The sequence below is a fragment of the Pipistrellus kuhlii genome, unplaced genomic scaffold (genome assembly GCF_014108245.1).
Source record: "Pipistrellus kuhlii isolate mPipKuh1 unplaced genomic scaffold, mPipKuh1.p scaffold_m20_p_18, whole genome shotgun sequence".
In the NCBI taxonomy this organism is placed as follows: domain Eukaryota; kingdom Metazoa; phylum Chordata; class Mammalia; order Chiroptera; family Vespertilionidae; genus Pipistrellus; species Pipistrellus kuhlii.
Window position 1 is genome coordinate 8,461,548 of NW_023425493.1, and position 20,427 is coordinate 8,481,974.

The 20,427-nt window shown below is 37.9% G+C and overlaps 1 protein-coding gene across 1 annotated transcript in view; it reads left to right on the top strand.

The window, feature by feature from the left end:
* LOC118721676 (membrane cofactor protein-like) overlaps positions 1-19,231 on the top strand; it is a 122,198-nt gene extending 102,967 nt beyond the window's left edge. Inside the window, exons 2-8 of the mRNA XM_045583413.1 lie at positions 3,223-3,408; positions 3,762-3,861; positions 8,007-8,092; positions 9,657-9,854; positions 12,555-12,737; positions 17,779-17,829; positions 19,167-19,231. Of these exons, the coding sequence (XP_045439369.1) occupies positions 3,255-3,408; positions 3,762-3,861; positions 8,007-8,092; positions 9,657-9,854; positions 12,555-12,737; positions 17,779-17,829; positions 19,167-19,231 (837 nt within the window). The 5' untranslated portion in view covers positions 3,223-3,254. The remainder of the gene's footprint in view (positions 1-3,222; positions 3,409-3,761; positions 3,862-8,006; positions 8,093-9,656; positions 9,855-12,554; positions 12,738-17,778; positions 17,830-19,166) is intronic.
* The last annotated feature ends 1,196 nt before the right edge of the window (positions 19,232-20,427 follow it).

The window sequence follows — 20,427 nt, forward strand, 5'->3', positions numbered from 1 at the left end:
GCTCTCCCAGAGTCTAAACATTGTCTTGGTCTGAAAGAAAGAGGAAATCCCTTTTCTTTTTGAACCCACGAAGTCAGTACATCTCAGATGCAGCATTGTTTAAATATACATAGTTTTGTAATTCCAGAAGGTACATTTCTTGTTATATGGAGAACGTTCATTCCCTCAGCATCCTCTCAGACCTGAACCCAAATGCAATACAGATTTCATCCCCAATATTTTATGAGCAAAGTCGACATTGATACATATGTTGGATTTTAAATTTTTTCTGTACCTGATTCCAAATGTAACATAAGGTCAATACAGAAAACTAAAAAGCACAAAAAAATTAAATATTCATAATCCTATCAACTAGTAGTTAATTGTGGTATATAACCAATAATCTATTTTATGTGTTCAATATACTAATTTTGTTTTAATAAAAGGCATACCAAAAGGCATATATACTGATTTAGAGCCTGTTTTCCCCACTTATGAATAGAGCAGTTTCTCACACTGACATTTTTTCACAGGGCTTGCTGCATGGAATTCCATCCATAAAGTTACCTACAATGGATTCCTTATTTCCTTTGCTAGACAATTAGGGTTTACATTTTTCTCCCCAGACACTACACCTTTGCTCACAGCTCTGATGATTTTTATGGGATAACCTCTAAATTGAAATATGTCCATTTGAAATATTCTCACACACAGTATAGTTATGCTAACAACTAAAACTTGGAGGGCTCTGGTTCTGTCAAAATGTTCACTCACATTGGTTGATGTTTTCACCCTTTGCCAAATAATATGGGGGAAAATGTCAACCCTTTTTATTTCCTCTTCAACGGCCATCACGTTACTTTTTTTTAAAAATTAGTCATACAGATTTACTCACAACTCTACAAAAAAAAAAAAAAAAAAAAAAAAACCTTGCTCATTCTTACTTTTTTTTAGCATTGTTTGAGAGATTGTTTCACCAGAAAAGTTCATCCTATCTACTTCACTTAGCTAATTCCTAACCTTCATAGTGCTTATAACATTCATGGCCCCCAAGAATTTGCCTTCTCACATACCCTTGACTTTACCTTTTTCAAGCATGTAAAATTCGTCTTCAATAAGTCATTTAGTTCCGAAATGGCAAGGGCTCCCCAGGTTGAGTCCTAATATGCTTTAATGTCATGGTGTTTATTAATGTACCTTTTCAGGGGTCCTCTCAAAGGAGTAGGGGCAAAGGCATTTCCTTTAGGGATTGGGGGTGCACAGTGGACAAACCATCTTAGTGATTTTGGAATCCAAGCAGGCTTTGATGGGATTCCATAGCGGACTTTCAACCACAGCAATCTCAAGGAATGTCCTTAACAACGCCTGCTTTAGAGCCACATCTGAGCAAGGGTCCTGGCACTGCTGACAGCCCGAAGGCCCCAGGGCCAAAGTGGAGCCCTCGGGCTGGATGCTTGCCCAAGGTCTGTGTGGTCTGTGCTCTAGGTTCCTATTTTCAGGTCAATGCGCTTTATTCTCCCAGCAGAAGACACAGAAATGATGGCGCCAGCTCTGGTTTCCTTTCCCCAGAGCTGCCCACAGAACCGGGTGCCTTAGAACCCAGCAAGGGACCAGCGCATCCCCCACCCTCCACAGCTTAGGTTCCCCGCATCCCGCCCGCCCACTCTCGGGCTGCCCCCGCCCCTATCGGGCTGGCCCCACCCACTCTTGGGATGGCCCCGCCCCTCTCGGGATGGCCCCGCCCACCCCGGAACTCCGCGGAGGCCACGCCCATCCGCGGTCACGACCTGCGATTGTTGCGTCTGGTTGTCCTTGCTCCAAATGGGAATGTTCGCTGACCTCCCGGAAAATGACGGCGCCCCGCCGCCCCGAAAGCCCCTTTTCTTGGCGCTTCTGGGGGGTCATGTTAGTGACCCCAGTGCTCCTGCTCCCTACATCCTTCGGTAGGAGCCAGGGCGGGGAGTGCGCCCCCCAATGCACGGGCGCGGGCTGGAGAGCGGGCCCACAAGAGTCCAGGGCCTGGGAATTCTCTTGGTGGGTCGGGTGGAAGCTAGAATATGACATGAAAGAAGAGTGAATATGTGACCTGTTTAGAGTTCCCTTGACTGGACTCACCATCTGAAGTGAGACCAACCCAGGTTCCTCGGGGATCAGCATAGATCCATCTTCTTTCTTAGAGCCTTAGCCTCGTAGGCGAGGCCACTGGATTCTTTTAGCCCTGCAGGACTTGATGTGTCTCCACCACGTTATCCATAATAATAAAAGCATAATATGCTAATTAGACAGACATCCTTCCGAAAAGGCCACACTGGGTGAGGGCTCCCTGCCACGGCCAAGGCCCCTGCATGAATTTTGTGCATCAGGCCTCTAGTTTTACATAATAGTTCTAGCATGTGTTTTTTTTTAAAAAAGATTTTCAAGGAGCTAAGAGATCAACTGAAGGACTTGTATGCATGCACATAAGCATAATCAATGGACCCAAAACTCTGGGGGGTGAGGGCATGGATGTGAGTGGGGTGGCAGGGAAAATGGTAAGACATGTACACATACAATAGCTTAATTAAGAAAATGAAAAAAAGAAGATTTTCAAGCTCACAGGTAAACAAAAAGGAAATACTGCAGGGGCGTGGAGGGTGGGAAAGGAATAACATGGGAGAAAAAAAGACTTCTTGGAAGAGAATTGAGTTTTGAAATGAATTTCATAAGAAATGGGGAATGATACATAGCTATCACATTGATATTTGTCTCTTAAATTTACTGTTGAATAAAAACTCAGCTCATGCCCTACCTAGCTAGTTTGGCTCAGTGGATGGAGTGTTGGCCTGCAGACTGAAGGGTCCGGGTTCCATCCCGGTCAAGGGCACATGTCTAGGTTGCCAGCTCCATGTCCCCCATTTGGGGGCCATGCAGGAGGCAGCCAGTCAATCATTCCCTTTCTTCATTGGTATTTCTGTTCCTCCCTTCTCCCTTCCTCTCCGCAATCAATAAAAATATATTTTAAAAAATTAAGAAAAAAAAATCCAGCTCATTCTCCAACAAACCAAAAGCGAATAGAATGCTATTGAAAGCCAGTGCAGCCATGGGCCACTCCAAGGGCACTTGGGGGAAAGCAGGGAACAAGACTTTACAATCTGCCAAGGACCTTTCCATATATTCCGTCCTCCCCGCCTGCTGCCCGCCACGGTCTCTGGCTGTCAAAGAGGTTACATATTTCATTTTCATTCTCCTGTTTTCTTTTTCTAGGTGGCTGTGGTAAACCACCACTGTACCAGTCTATGAAGTTAAAGGGTACCCCTAAATCTTCCTATTTGCCTGGGGAGAAAGTACTTTATGAATGTAAACCAGGATACTATTATTCCTTTAATTACACCCTCAATACCTTTTGTCAGAAAAATAGCACGTGGTTCCCTATGGTTGAAGCATGTTACGGTAAGTAAACAAAACCTTCCTTTTTTATGCGTGTGTGTGCTTGCTCAAGTCTAGTGTTTCTTTCTTTTCTGAATACATATTTGGGTTCATTTTCCACAATGGCAATGATGGCTTTCTCATGGGAAATTAGGGTTTAGAGAGCAAGACAGGTGTTTAGGCCCAGACAAGTCTCCCGGGAATTATTTGTAGGCAGTTGGCTGCCTGGGTGAGTGTGAACTTTATGTTTTCCCTTACATGGCTCACTTGGGAAAATGATATTGCATGGATTGACAAGAGCAGGTTAGAACTTTTATTTTCTTTTAAGTCTGTTTTGAAAATTGTATAAAACAATGAATTTATACATTTCCTTTTAGAAAAAGCATGTCCAACTCCACATGTGCAAAGAGGTAAAGTAGACGACCCACAAATGGGCTTTGAATTGGGTAAAGAAGTTCACTTTTATTGCGATTACGGGTAAGTTGCTCCTTAGAGAAAATAAGGTAAATGTTACTGATTCCATATTGTTTCCCCTATCTTCTTTTTTTTCCTTTCTTTCTATTTTGTCAATAGTCTCCTTTTTTACACTCCTTCACCCAATCCCTGCCATGCCCAGGCCTTCCCCACACTATTGTCTGCATCCATATATGCATATATGATCTTTAGTTAATCTCTTCTTGTCCCCTCCTCCACTCTTCCCACTGAGATCTGTTATTCTTCCATGCTTCTGGACCTATTTGTTGGTCAGTTTATTTTGTTCACTTGATGAGAACATATATGTGAGATTGATCATGTGATATTTGTCTTTAACTGGCTTATTTCCCTTAGCATAATAGTCTCCGAGTCCATCCATGCTGAGCAAAGAGTAAGAGCTCATTCTTTTTTTCTTTTTTCCTTTTTTCCCCATTTATTTATTTATTTATTTATTTATTTATTTATTTATTTATTTTTACAGTTGCATAGTATTCTATTGTGTAAATGTACCACAGCTTTTTTATCCACTCATCTGCTGATGGGCACTTGGATTGTTTCCAGATCTTAGCTAGTGTAAATAACGCTTCCATGAACATAAGGATGCATATATTCTTTCTGATTGGTGTTTTGGGTTTCTATGATTTATTTCTAGAAGTGGAATTGCTGGGTCAAATGGCAATTCCATTTTTAATTGTTTGAGAAACATCCATACTGTTCTCCACAGTGGCTGCACCAGTCTGCATTCCCACCAGCAGTGAACGTGGGTCCCCTTTTCTCCACTTCCTCACCAGCACTTGTTGTTTGTTGATTTATTGATGGTAGCCATTCTGACAGGTATGAGGTGATACCTCACTGTTGTTTTAACGTGCATCTCTCTGATGATTACTGACACTTTTTATGTCTATTGGCTAATGGTATGTCCTCTTTGGAGAAGTGTCTATTCAAATTATTTGCCCATATTTTAATTGGATTGTTTGTCTTCCTGGTGTTAAGTTGTATGAGTTCTTTCTATATTTTGGAAATTAACCTCTTGTCAGGTCTATCAATGGTTTTGTAGTACATTTTGATATCCAATATTGTGAACCCTCTAACCTTGTTCTTCTTTCTCAAGAATGCTGTAGTGATTTGGGGTCGATTTTTGTTCCATATAAATTTTTGGAATATTTTTTCTAGGTCTGTGAAATATGCCATTGGTATTTTAATAGAGATTGTGTTGCATCTTGAAATTGCTTTGGATATTATGAACATTTTAATGATGTAAGTTTTTTTTCTTAAATATATATATATATATTTTAAATATATTTTATTGATATTTTACAGAGAGAAAGGGAGAGAGAGAGCTAGAAACGTCGATGAGAGAGAAACACTGACCAGCTGCCTCTTGCACACCCCCTACCGGGGATGTGCTCGCAACCAAGGTACATGCCCTTGACCGGAATCGAACCCGGGACCTTTCAGTCCGCAGACCGACACTCTACCACTGAGCCAAACCGGTTTCAGCTTAAATATATTTTTATTGATTTCAGAGAGGAAGGGAGAGGGAGAGAGAAAGATAGAAATAACAATGATTAAAGAGAATCATTGATTGGCTGCCTCCTGCATGCCCCAAACTGGGGATTGAGCCTGCAACCCGGGCATGTGCCCTGAACTGAAATCAAACTTGGGACCCCACAGTCCACAGGCTGACACTCTATCCACTGAGCAAAACCGGCTGGGGTGTTGATAATTCTTCATGATGTTAATCCATGAACATGGTATATGGTTCCATTTGTCTGTATCTCCTTCTACTTCCTTTTCCGATATCCTGTAGTTTTCTGAGTACAGCTCTTTTACTTCTTTGGTTATTCTTTGGTAATATCTATCTATCTATCTATATTAATTTGATAAATGGGAAATTATATTTAGTTCATTATAGGTGTATAAAAAATGCCTTTGTTTTCTGGATGTTAATTTTATATTCTCCTACTTTGCCAAATTAATTTCTTAAATCTAACTGTAGGGGTGTGTGTGTGTGTGTGTGTGTGTGTGTGTAGTCTAGGTTTTTCTATGTACAATATCATGTCATCTGTGAGTAATTACTGTTTTACTTCCTCCAGTTTGGAAGACTTTTATAACTTCTTGTGTGATCACTGTGGCTAGGACTTCCAATACTATCCTATATAATAAAGAGCTAATATGCTAATTAGACTGAACAGCTAAACGACTGTCCTGATGACCTTCCAGATGAAGCTGGGGCTGTGAAGAGCGGCCTGGGCTGCAAGGGGCTGAGAGGGCCAGCTGGGGCTGCGAGGGCAGAGCCCCTTGCACAGATTTCGTGCATCAGGCCTCTAGTGTTGAATAAGAGTGGTGAAAGCACACATCCCTGTCTTGTTCCTGATCTTAAAGGAAACAGTTTTTGCCCATTGAGTATGATGTTAGCTGTTGGTTTGTCATACATGGCCTTTATTGTGTTGAGGTATGATTCCTCTCTTCCTTTGCTGAGAGTTTTTATCATAAATGGGTGCTGAATGTTGTCGAGTGTTTTTTTTTCTGCATCTATTGATATGATCATGTGATTTTTTTTAATCCTTTACTTTGTTTATGTGATATATCACATTTATTCAAGATTTTCAAATATTGAACAAATCTTGCATCCCCGAAATTAATCCCACTTGGTGATGGTGTATGATCTTTTCAATGTATTGCTGGATCCTATTTGCTAATATTTTGTTGAGGATTTAGGCTCTATTAGAATGTTTATCAGGGATATTAACTTGTAATTTTCTTTGTAGTGTCTTTTTTGGTTTTGGGATTAGCATAATGCTGGCCTTATAAAAAGAGCATGAAAGTCTTCCCTCCTTTTGAATTTTTATTTTTATTGATTTCAGAAAGGAAGAGAGAGGGAGATGAGAGAGAAACATCAATGATGAAGGAAAATCTTTGATTGGCTGCTTCCTGCACACACCCCTGCTGGGGATCAAGGCTACAACCTGGGTATATGCTCTGTCCAGGAATTGAACCATGACCTCCTGGTTGTAGGTCAACGCTCAACCACTGATCCAAGCCAGACAGGCCTCTTGAATTTTTTGGAATAGTTTGAGGAGGCTGAGTGTTAACTATTCTTTAAAAGTTTGGTAAAACTTGCTTATGAAGCCATCCATCCTAGGACTTTTTGTTGCTGATAGGTTATTTTTGTTTGTTTGTTTGTTATTTTTTTACTGTTTCAATTTTATTAGTTGTTATTGTCTATTCAGGTTTTCTGCTTCTTCCTGACTGAGTTTCGGAAGATTATATGTTTCTAGGAACTTGTCCATTTCACTCAGGTTGTCCAGCTTGTTGGCATATAGTTGTTATTCTAAGTATTTTCTTAACAATCCTTTGTGTTTCTGTGATATCAGTTGTTACTTACCCTCTTTCCTTTCTGATTTTATTTATTTGGGTCCTCTCTAATTTTTTGCTTGATAAGTCTGGCTAAAGGTTCACCAAGATTATTTATCTTTTCAAAGAGCCAGCTCTTGGTTTCTTTGATCATATATATGTCATTTATTTCCACCCTGATCTTTATTATTTCCTTCCTTCTACTGATTCTGGGTTTTCCTTGTCCTCTTTCTAATTCTTTTAGGTGGAATGTAGATTATTTATTTTGCTTTTTCTTGTTTCTTGGGGTAGGCCTATAATGCTATAAACTTCCTTCTCGGGACTGCTTTCACTGTGTCTCATTGTTGTGTGTTCATTTTTATTTGTTTCCAGGAAGATTTTTATTTCTTTCTTGATCTCATTTGTAACCCATTTGTTGTTTAGTAACATGCTATTTAGTCTCCATGTGCTTGTCTGTTTTTGCTGCCATTGTGATCCGAGACAATGTTTGGTGTTTTTCCCAATCTTCTTGAATTTGTTAAGACTTATTTTGTATCCTAACATGTGGTCTACTTTTGAGAAAGATCCATGTGCACTTAAGAAGAATATATATTCTGCAGTTTTGGGAATGAAATGTCCTGTAAACAACCAATTAAATCCATCTGATTTAGTGTGTCATTTAAGGCTGCCACTTTTTCGTTGATTTTTTTTTTGTCTGTATTGCAGAAAGCAACTATATTAAAATTTCCTCTTTTTATGTATCATCTTGTTTACTGGTAAAGAGAACAGTAACTTTTTCCCCCCCTGTTTAGTTTTTATTTAAAAGGTGAACCAATTCTAACTTGTAAACTTTCTGGAGACAAGGTGCTTTGGGACCATGATATACCAACATGTGAAAGTAAGTAAATTTCCACTTTAGAATTTAGACCAGTATTTTCCACTTATGCTGATTTTTTAAAAAAGTAAAATATAATTGACATACAATATTATATTAGTTTCATGCATACAACATAGTGATTCAACCTTTATGTGTACAATGTTATCACTGTGATAATTCTAGTAACCATTCTTCAGCATATAAATGTATTATGTTGTTAGTGAATATGTTCTCTGTGCTGCACATTACATCCTATTGACCTATTGACCTATTGATTTTATAACCAGAAGTCTGTTCCTCTTGTTTCCCTTCTTCATATTTAGCCATCCTCCTAGCCCCCTTTACTCTATAGCCATCAGTCTGTCTTGTGTATCTATGACTCTATTTCTGTTTTGTTTGGTTTGTTTTCTTAGTTTAGATTCCACATATAAATGGTATTTCCTTTCTCTGTATGACTTATTTCATTTAGCATAATACCCTCTAGGTCTATCAGTTTTGTTGCAAATGACAAGATTTCATTCTTCTTTATGGCTGAGTACTATTCCTTTGCATGTAGATGTACATTTGTGTACTATATGTGTATACATAGATATATCTCATACCTTTTTTATCCACTCTTCTATTGATGGACACTTAGGCTGTTTCTATACCTTGGTATTGTAAATAAGGCTGCAATGAGCCTGGGGGTATATCTGTCTTTTTGAATTAGTGTGTTTCTTTTCTTTCAGTAAATACCCACAGTGACATGGGATTATTAGGTCCTATGGTAATTCTATTTTTAATCCTTTGAGGACCCAAAGTGGCGGCACCATTTTACAGCCTCACCAATAGTGCAAGATCATCCCCTTTTCCCCACATTCTTTCTAACACTCTTGTTTACCCTTTACGTTTTAAAATTAACAAAGATCTGAGTTTTGCTTTATGTGGGTTATGCCTATTAACATTCATTATATCACAATAAAAACTGAGAAGTTTCTAAAACATTTATTTTTAAAAACAGTAAATTTAATATGTATTAAAATATACAACATTTTTTTTATAAAAAATAAAAAAAATACCCAAAACAGAATAGTGACATTGTTTTACATTTTTATAAATGTCTTCAAAATCTGGCTTAAAGGAAGACACTTAGATTCACTCTATTGTGAAATAACACATTTTGTAGTGTAAAAAAAAAAAGACAATATCAGTATAACTGTGGAGCCATGACCTGGCAAATAGATATATTTATATTCTTATGAATTATAAAGCATTTCTCAACTAGCAGTGAATTTTATCTTTAATCATATCCTTAAATTTTCAGGAACTATTATGATGACTAGAACAAAACTTAACATAGCCTTAAAGATAAATGTAGGTATTTCATATAGATATTTAAATAAAATTGGTTTTCTTTTGAAAGTTCATTTCTACATGATTTGACTTTGGGGTAATAACACTTTCTCATAGAGACATTCTAAATGGATATTGGATTCACAGCGAGACTGTAGAACTCAGATGTTAGTGAATCTATTTTATTAAATATTGTCTTACCTCTACATTTTTCCTTTTTCTTCTCATTCACTCTTTTCCCCCTCTTTTTAAGAGATTTTTTGTAAAGCACCTGGAAAAATAAGTAATGGAAAATACACGAGTAACTGGAAGGAAGAATTTGAATTTAATGAAGTAGTGACTTATACTTGTAATCCCTCAAATGGACCTCAGGAGTATTCACTTGTTGGAGAGAGCAAGCTTACTTGTTCTGGGCCTAAAAAATGGAGCAGTGACCCTCCTCAATGTAAAGGTAATGATATTTCCTTCTTCGTTGGTAAATACAGTCAAAAAACTTCGTAGAGTGTCTTACCTAGAAGTAAGCAGTCATATGTGCTTCCTCCTCCTGTTAAATTACATTTTAATTTAATTTATTGTATATCAAGTTGAATCAAAAATAGTTCCAGTTATAGAATTTCCCGCCCCCCAACATGCTCTTGGCACTCCAGTTTATACAATAGGAACTACTGTGTAAATGTACAAATTAGGATTTTGTCTTTGCTTGAAAAAACAAAAAGCAACACACAATGGCTTAAAATTAAGACTATTTTATGTTAAATCATCTGAGAGATATAGCAATAGGTAGTGGCAGAGTAAATTGTAAAAGGCTCACTCTTACTGAGTTGGAAGAACAATGCTTAGCACATGTGTCAAACACAAGGCCCGCGGGCCAAATTCGTCCCACCAGGCCTTGCAATGTGGCCCGCACCGCGCTGTCATCACTGCACTCTGCTGCGTTTCCGTCACACTGACAGTTTATGACTGTTCAGTAAACCATTCGGCCCGCGATTTAGGCTGGATTTTAGATTTGGCCCCTTCTCTGATTGAGTTCGACACCCCTACGAGTAACCAGAAGCCGGAGGCAAGGAAGGGCATTTGACTTCTGTAGGAAAAGGACCACTGAGTACCAACGAAATATAATATTTACTTCTTCTTTTTTTTAATATATTTTATTGTTTTTTAACAGAGAGAAAGGAAGAGAGATGGAGAGCTAGAAACGTCAATGAGAAACATCAACCAGCTGCCTCTTGCACACCCCCTACCGGGGATGTGCCCGCAACCAAGGTACATGCCCTTGACCGGAATCAAACCTGGGACCTTTCAGTCCACAGACCGACGCTCTACCACTGAGCCAAACCGGCTTCGGCATACTTCTTACTAGTGTGTATGGAATGTAAGGTAGAGCATATTCTGGAAAGTAAGATAATTTAAAAAAAATTTTAAGTAATTGAAACAGAGTACATCCTCTGGTCATAGTAAAATAAATTTAGAGTCAAACAGAGATAATTTTTAAAATCTCCAAGTTCAGTCATATGTTTTATCATGACATTTCAGTCAGTGATTGGCTATATATACGATGATGGTCTCAAGATTATAAGGGAGCTGAAAAATTGCTATCACCTAGAAAATCCTGTCAGAGCTGTTAGAATGTTATAGCACAACACAGTATTCATGTGTTTGTGATGATGCTGTTGTCAGTGAGAGCTGTATTGTAAGTATAGCTCTTACGATAAAATTAGTAGGCTATACATAAGTACACTCTATGATGTCCACAATTCTCAGAACATTATCCCTGTTGTCAAGCGGTGCATGGCTGGTATTTGACAACCATGTAAAACAAATATCTAACTAACGATTGAGTCAAAGAACAAATCACAAGAAAAATTATGAAGTGTTTTGAATTCAATAAAAAATGAACACACAACATATCAAAATATCAACATTTGTGTGACACAGCAAAAGCATTATTTAGAGAAAAATTTATGGTGTAACATACAGTAGAAAACATCTCAAATCAATAATCTGGAAACTTTCACCTTAAAAAACTAAGAAAGAAGAGCAAATTAAGCCGAAACCAGTTTGGCTCAGTGGATAGAACGTCAGCCTGTGACTGAAAGGTCCCAGGTTCTATTCCAGTCAAGGGCATGTACATTGGTTGCGGGCATATCCCCAGTAGGGGGTGTACAAGAGGCGGCTGATCAATGACTCATCATGTTTCTAACTCTCTATCTCTCTCCCTTCCTCTCTGTACAAAATCAATAAAATATATATATTAAAAAAAAAAGAAGAAGAAAGAAAGAAAGCAGAGAATTCTCCATACTGTTTTCCACAGTGGCTGCACTAGTCTGCATTCCCACCAGCAGTGCATGAGGGTTCCTTTTTCTCCGCATCCTGTTTAGCACTTGTTGTTTGTTGATTTGTTGATGACAGCCATTCTGAGAGGTGTGAGATGGTACCTCATTGTTGCCACCTGAGAACTTTTTCTTTATGTATCTTTGCATGGCTAGTTTCTTTGCAGCTTTTAAATTTCACCCCAACTATTTCCTTCCTACAAGAGTTTTCTAAAAAGACAAGGTACAATAATCAGTGTCACCATGAACTTTAAAAAAATCTCTAGAGCGAAAGTATCAAAAGTTGCATTTGAATGTACTTAGAATTTATATCTGGTAGACTTTTTTCAAACTTTGCAGTAGAAAAAAAATTATATATATGGCCCTAGCCGGCTTGGCTCGGTGGATAGAGCGTCGGCCTGTGGACTGAAGGGTTTTGGGTTTGATTCTGGTCAAGGGCATGTACGTCCATTGCAGGCTCTTCCCCAGCCCGGGCCCTGGTTAGGGCTAGTGCAGGAAGCAATCAGTCTATGTACTTATCTCACCTCTTTCCCTGTGTCTTTCCCTCTCTCTTATACTCTCTCTAAAAATCAATGGAGAAATATCATCAGGCGAGGATTTAAAAAAAAGGATGAAACCAATAAATTATATTGACTGTTCCAGGTGGGAAAAAAAGTTATCAGATTTCTCTGAATCTGTTTACCTGGAATGAAAATGCACATAAAAAGTCCTTTAAAAAAATACTTATATCTTGCCTTTCACTCCTTGCTACTTGGCACTATTTTTTCTGGTATTATAGTAAAACAACTTTCTGGTAATGCTGAAATGTCTTTACTTTTTAGTGGTCCACTGTAAACCACCAGTACTCAAACATGGAAAGCCAGTATCAGAAATGAAAAAAAGGTTTTCCTACCAAGATAAGGTTACCTTTGCATGCCTGGAAGGTTTCTACCTCAGTGGCAGCAACCCAGTGTTCTGTGGTGGAAGCAGTACTTGGGAGCCTGTGATGCCCAAGTGTATTAAAGGTACACAGTATGTCCTTTTCCTTCTTGTTTAGTAAGGTTTTATTTATTTGACATTAAATAGCCATGATAAAGAATAACTGGAAAGATGCATTTTTAGTCAATATCTTTTCATATTCATGACAGATGTCTGACATAAAGTTCACATAGAATTTTGCTGCTGTGGTTTTGTATGTGTTCATAGGGTTCTTAACACATTCTGTACATCACATAGGTCTGTAAGTTCCTCGTGTTCAGTACTTTTATGGTATGGTTAGCAACCACTTTTTCCAGGATAAATGGGATGAATGATGGGAATTTTTACCTAAGTCAGAATGAAAGTCATAATTCACACAAATGAAAAGAAAATGATCATTTCCAAGTGATTGATCCTACATTGTTATGTTTCTCAATGTCAAAGCCTCTTATTTTGAGCCATTCATATTTATTAACATCCTATTTAAATTCATGTTATTTACACCAATTTATAACTTTTAGTAATAAGAGGGGGAAGAACATACATATAGCCATTTTAGTTGTTATTCTTACTGATTCTAGGATTACTTGCCATACTCAGATATAAATAGGCATGCATACTTGGGCAAGTTACTTAAACTTCAAAGTATTTACTACTTACATGTAAATGATTTAGTGAGAGGAACCAAGATGGCGGCATAGGTAATCACCTAACTGCAGCCTCACACAACAATTTCAATAAAATACAACTAAAATACCAAATGGAGGTTACCCAGAACTACAGGAAAGTCAACTGACTGGAAATTCTACAACAGAAGGAAAGAGAAAACCAGAAGGAAAATCAGGGGAGCTGTAAGAGCCTAAGGTATGGAGACATGTTGCACGTGCAGAGAGGACGGACCCAGAGAGGAGGGGAAGGCTGAGTGCCTGGCTGGCGTTCCCTAGTGGGAAAAAGACAAAAGCTCCGGACTGTGCTGAGCCCCAGTTTCGACTGCACTGAACCCCAGTTATAGGCCAGACCATGGGGACCCAGGCTCATACAGAGGGAGCCTGGGCAGTTAGGCAGAAATTCAGGGGAGTGTTGAAAGGAAGTCCCGGAAGCGCACACATTGTGCGCAGTGAACGGATGGTTGACTGTGCTGCTGGATTGCATTAGCAGGAAGGAGACAAAAGCTCCAGACTGCCCTGAACCCCACTTCCAACCCCACTTCCAACTGAACCGAACCCCAGTTCCGGGCTCATTTAGGGAAGAGCCTAGACTGTTTGGTAGTGGGTGAAACTCGAGGGCACCTTTCTCTCAGAGGTGCTTGCAGCAAGTACAGAAGGACACTGAGGAACACTGAGACTCAGGAACTTGATAGGGCGGGGCTGACGGAAGCCAAGGCTGTAGGCTCCACCTTGAAACTCTGCCCGATCCAAGCTGAACACAGAGACTTTTAAGGCTACCAACTCAGGGAAGCTGCAAAAATGCCGAGACAAGGAAACAGATCACAAACGAAAGAAATGGAGGACAAAAAGCAACTGGATATAGAGTTCAAAGCCACGCTTATAAGGCTTTTCAAGAATTTCCTAGAAAAGGCCGGTAAAATAAATGAGACTTCTGAGGATATGAAAAGGGATCAACTAGAAATAATAAGGGATCAACTAGAAATAAAGAATACATTGTCTGACGTAAAAAATATTATACAGAGTCCTAAAAACAGAATGGAAGATCGCAAGAATCAAGTCAAAGATTTGGAACATAAAAAGCCAGAAGTCACTCCTCCACAGAAGCAAGAAGACAAGAGAATCCAGAAAGTTGAAGATAATGTAAGAAACCTCTGGGACAACTTCAAGCGAACCAACATCAGAATTATGGGGGTCCCAGAAGAAGAGAGAGAGCAAGATACCGAAAACATACTGGAAGAAATAGTGACAGAAAACTTCCCCCACCTGGGGAAAGAATTAGACTTACAAGTCCAGGAAGTGCACAGAACCCCAAACAAAAGGAATCCAAAGAGGACCATACCAAGACACATCATAATTAAAATTCCAAGAGCAAAAGCCAAAGAGAGAATATTAAAAGTAGCAAGAGAAAAGCAGGTAGTTACCTATAAAGGAGCACCTATATGCTTGTCAGCTGATTTCTCAATAGAAACCATGCAGGCCAGACAGGAATGGCAAGAAATATTCAAGATAATGAATAGCAAGAACCTACAGTCAAAAATACTCTACTCAGCAAAGCTATCACTCAGAATCGAAGGCCAGATAAAGAGCTTCACACACACACACACAAAAAAAAAGCTAAAGGAGTTCATCACTGCCAAACCAGAATTATATAAATTGCTGAAGGGGGTTCTTTAGGAAGAGGAAGAAGATAAAGATAAAAATTATGAACAACAAATATGTAACTATCAACAAGTGAATCTAAAAACCAAGGGAATTAAAAAATCTGATGAACAATATTAACTGGTGAATATAATAGAATCAGAGGTATGGAAGGGGAGTGAACTAACGATTCTTGGGGAAAAGGGGAGTGGGGGGTTCGGGAAGACACTGAACATAAACTGTGCCCCTATGGATGAGGACAATGGGGTGTGGGGAAAGGGCAGAGGGTGGGGTGGGAACCTGGTGAAGGGGAGCAATGGAGGGGGGAAAATGAGGAACATTTGTAATAATATGAACAATAAAGATTTATTTTAAAAAATAAATAAAATGATTTAGTATCTTCCTAACTGGGTGATAATACAGCTTAAATTGGTTGCACTTAAACCACTTAGCACTATGAAAAGTTTGGAAAATATGCATATTTTTAATTTTGAGGAATAGCTAATCTTTCTAAAAAATAAAAAATCAAATTAAATCCATAATTTTATTGATAAGACTGATGAATGAAATAAAATTTATTTCTCCAGATTCCAAGTCTACTCCAACCAAGCCACCAGCTGCAAGATATCTAGGTTCAGTAACTTTTTTTTTTAATTTTACTGTAATTTTCCTCCCATCACCATTTATTCCTTCTATGCCCTCTTCCACCTCTACCTCCACCCACTCTCCTTCCCCCATTCATCACCACATTCTTGTCCATGTCCATGAGTTCTCTCTCTCTTTTTTTGTTTTTTGCTCAATCCCTCTACCTTCTCCCCTTTTCGCTCTCCCCTCCCCCCTTACCCCCTCACCCCTGCCCTCCAGTCCCTTACACAGCCCCAAACTGGAGCTGTCCACCTGCTTTCTATCTATGAGTTTGTCAATATTGTACTTGGTAGTTTAGTTTGTTCATTAACTATTAACTCTTTATCCTCCTTATATTATTAAGAATTATATTTGTGGGCTGATGGTGAAAAGTCACATCTTATTTTAATTTCCATTTATTTAATTATTATGAGGCCAAACCGGTGTTGTTGTTTTTTTCTACATTCATTTACTCAGATCCTTTGCTCAGTTTTCTGTTGGGTTTCTAAAATATTATTTTTGTTAACTGTGAGAACTTATTATAAATTAAAGACCTTTTAATATATAGTGAACATTTTTCTCAAGGTTTTTATGGCCTAATTTTATTAGTTCATTTTCGTTTTAGATTTTATTGGATATAGATCTTTCTAAAAAATAAAAAAATAAATAACAAAAGGATACAGAATAAAAATTTAGTCCATTGTCTGAGTTAATCACCCTTCATAATTTAAGTGACTTTTTATCCATTTCATATAAGGACACATCCTTATATGATTGGTTATACATATTTTGCCTTCTTTTTTTTTTCATTTTTCTTAACTAGAAATAGACTCATGTTGTTCATATTTTCCTAAAACTCACACATTTTACACTTATTATCTTAGATTGGGTTGTATTTAAATTTATCCCCATCCTTTTTAGTGACGACTTTAATATATGTCACATTTTATTTAGCTACTCTCCTATAATGGACAGTTATATGTGCAGAAGAGTTGAATGTATTGAACTATTCCCTAATGGCTCTGAGAATTGTGTCGTTCTTTTTTTTTTTTTAATGTATTTTATTGATTTTTTACAGAGAGGAAAGGAGAGAGATAGAGAGCTAGAAACGTCGATGAGAGAGAAACATCGACCAGTTGCCTCTTGCACACCCCCTACCAGGGATGTGCCCGCAACCAAGGTACATGCCCTTGACCGGAATCGAACCCGGGACCTTTCAGTCCACAGACCAATGCTCTACCACTGAGCAAAACCGGTTTCGGCTGTGTCATTCTTATAAAAGCTTTAAGTCTTCAAATTATATAAACATTGCAACCATGGGTTCTGATTTCATTTTTTTTTTTTTTTTGCATTTAAATCATTGATATATTTGAGCTTCATTATGGAATATGGAATCAGATTGGTTTCTTCTCCACTTCACCCACCCCCATTCAGCAGCTAAGTTGCACCGTCTGTCTATGGAATGGATTGTCTTCTCTCCAACTGTTTTATATATATATATATATATATATATATATATATATATATATTATATTTTATTGATTTTACACATAGAGTAATTGAGAGGGACAGAGAGTTAGAAATGTCTATGAGAGAGAAACACTGACCAGCTGCCTCTTGCACACCCCCCACCGGGGATGTGCCCGCAACCAAGGTACATGCCCTTGACCGGAATCGAACCCGGGACCTTTCAGTCCGCAGGCCGACGCTCTATCCACTGAGCCAAACCGGTCCCAGCTCTCCAACTGTTTTATCACACACCACATTCATAGGTGTTCCAAATTCATAGGCGCTCTAGTCTCCCACAGAAGTTGCACCATCTTACATTCCCACTAGCAGTGCACAAAGATACTAATATCTTTACCTATTTGCCAACACATGTTCTCTTCTGCTTTTTGATAATAGCCATCCTAATATCTGGTCGGTAAAATATGTGACATAGTATCTCATTGTGGTTTTTATTTGTATTTCCCCAGTGATTAGTGATGTGTAGACATCTTTTTATGTACTTATTCAGCATTTGTATCTATTCTGTGGAGAAATGTCATTCAAGTCCTTTGCTCAGTTTTGAATTGAGTTGGGATTTTTGTTGTTGCTATTTAGGAGTTTCATCTTTACTCTTTTTTTTTTTTTTTAACTTATTTCAATTTTTTTCTAGGCTATCTCAACTTTCATCAATTATCATCAGCTGAAGAGATTGTGGAATTAGGTATTAGTTTCTTTCTTCTTCTTTTTTAAAAATCCTAAACTGAGGATATTTTTTCATTGATTTATTTTTTATTTTTTGGAGAGTGGAAGGGAGAGGCAAAAATAGAGAGAAATACCAATGTGAAACACATTCATTGGTTGCCTGCTGCAGGAGCCCTGACCAGGGCCTGGACCGGGGAGGAGCCTGCAACCGAGGTACGGGCCCTTAACCAGAATCAAACCTAGGACCCTTTGGCCCACTGGCCGATGCTCTATCCGCTGAGCCAGACCTGCTAGAGCATTAGTTTAGTTCTTAATAATTCTTTATTATGAGACCTTAGAGTTCTACATGAATATATTATGTTCCGATTATTTGTAGTTAGAGGAAAAACAAGATGTCAAAAATTATTAGGAATAGATGACATTTATAGTTCCTTTAGTATTATAGATGCCATAACAAATGTGATAGAATGTATAGACCCATGCAAGTAGTTTTCTTTAATCTTGAGAATTTTAGTTGTCCTATGAACCTTTACTACAGCACAAAACAATGACAAGTAAGCTTCCTATTAAGAGTTTCACAAGGCATATCCTATAGTCGGAATCTATTTGAAGTGTTCTTTGAGCAAAGTGGTTTGGATTTACTTGCAATCACGCTAATACTAGAATGATACTATTTTCTGTAGTTTTTAGATGATCAGGTCAAAAGTAAAAACAAACAAACAAATAAACCCTGCTATCTGAGACCCATACATGCTCAATATCTTTAAAACTAATTTTCTTTTTCCCCCCTCAGAACCAGGAACCATTGCTCTATTTAGTCTTTCTATATGTAAGTATCTCACACTTGAAAACCATTGAAATAAAAATATTACATTCCTTTCCATTACATAGAGTGCATTCTTTTCTGATGATTTTTCCGTTTTTATAGGTTTTATAGCTTGAAATTAAGTAAACCAGTGTAGAAAAAACTGACCTTTCGTATTTTATACACCTTTTGCTGGTGATTGTATATTCATTTATACAGTATTCTATATGTCTACTTCGTAACAAACCCTCAATAATACTTTCCCCCCCCCCAATATGATTAGTCATATTGACTGTGCATCTCAACTATGCTTCAGGTAACTTTCTAAACTAAACTGGACACTTCTCTGACTTACTGTGGACTATTTAAGTGATTCCAGGTAATTGCACTTAGGTGGAGAAGAATCCAGATGAAATATAAATGTACATGTATTTGAAAAAGAACACTTTTGAGCACTGACATGTAACCGACAGTAACTTCTTCTTCTAGGGTTTGAATCTTGGAAAGTAATTTTCAGAGTTACATGTCACTTCTTTTCTGGTTTCTTACAGTTGTTGGCGTTGCAGTAATTTTAGTCGCTGTGTACAAGTGCCTTCACAGAGGGAAGGAAGAGTGAATGAAACATTTATTCTCATTTATTGGTCCTTCTCACTCTTGACATCCTTTGGTGCTGCTTTTCTTTGTATTGCTTACCACCTATTTTTTAAATGTGCTACCTTAGTGTGCCATCTGCAGTAAATTTCTTTACTAAAATCCGTTTCAGTTGCCTTTAGCATAAAATAAAAATATATTTTATTGCAACAAGAATAATCTGTGCATAATAATTTAGTTATTATGTCTGTAAGAAAGTTTTTTTTTGTTGTTGTTGTTGTTTTTTGAGGTTTGAGGTTTAACTTCTGCAGCAAAAAAATAAATAAATCATGGACCATGATGGGGTCTTCCCAATTCAACATATGCCCTATTTTCTAAAGTGAGCTTGTGGCCAGGATTACATTTCAAATAGTTCACTGTGGAGACTTTAAGGTATGGTCACTGGAATTTTTAGGATGAAAGCTTCCATTTGGCTGCATAACAAGAATTTGTAAGACCCTATTGCAGGTGTCATATTCAAATAGCCAATTTGATTTCATTTAGAATTTTTATTTATATAAGTTAAACTGGGAAATTAGAAGCAACACCATTTGATTTCCCTCTTATGTTCTCTTAATTTTTCTAGGCAGTAGTACACTGATGGGCTAAAGTTAAAAGTACAGAGAAGACTAATGTTTGAAAGGTACCTCATTAACTTTATTTGCCATTTTATTTATAAAAATAGACATAGAAATCCAAGAAGTGCAGAGAATGCCAAAAAAGATGAATTGAAGAAACCCACCCCAAGACACATCATAATTAAAATTACAAAGGTTAAAGACAAGTAATGTTAAAAGCAGCAAGAGAAAAAAAAAAAGTTATGTAAAAGGGAGCTGTCATAGGATCATCAGCTGATTCTTCATTTTGTAAGCCAGAAGAGATTGGCATGAAATACTCAGTGATAAAAGGCAAGGGCCTTCAACCAAGATTGCTCTACTCAGCAATGCTATCATTTAGAATCAAAGGAGAGATAGTTTCTCAGAGATTAAAAAAAGAAAGAAAAAAAAGCTAAAGAACTTCATTATCACTAAACCAGCAACCTAAGAAATGCTCAAAGGCAAAAAGGGACTTGTTTCAATAATTCCTTTTACAAGTGAGGGAATGTCCCCAGAAGTCCCAGCAGACCACCCTTCATTCAGGCACCTTGTCAGTGCCCTTCTCTTCCCTCTCAGTCTCACCCTG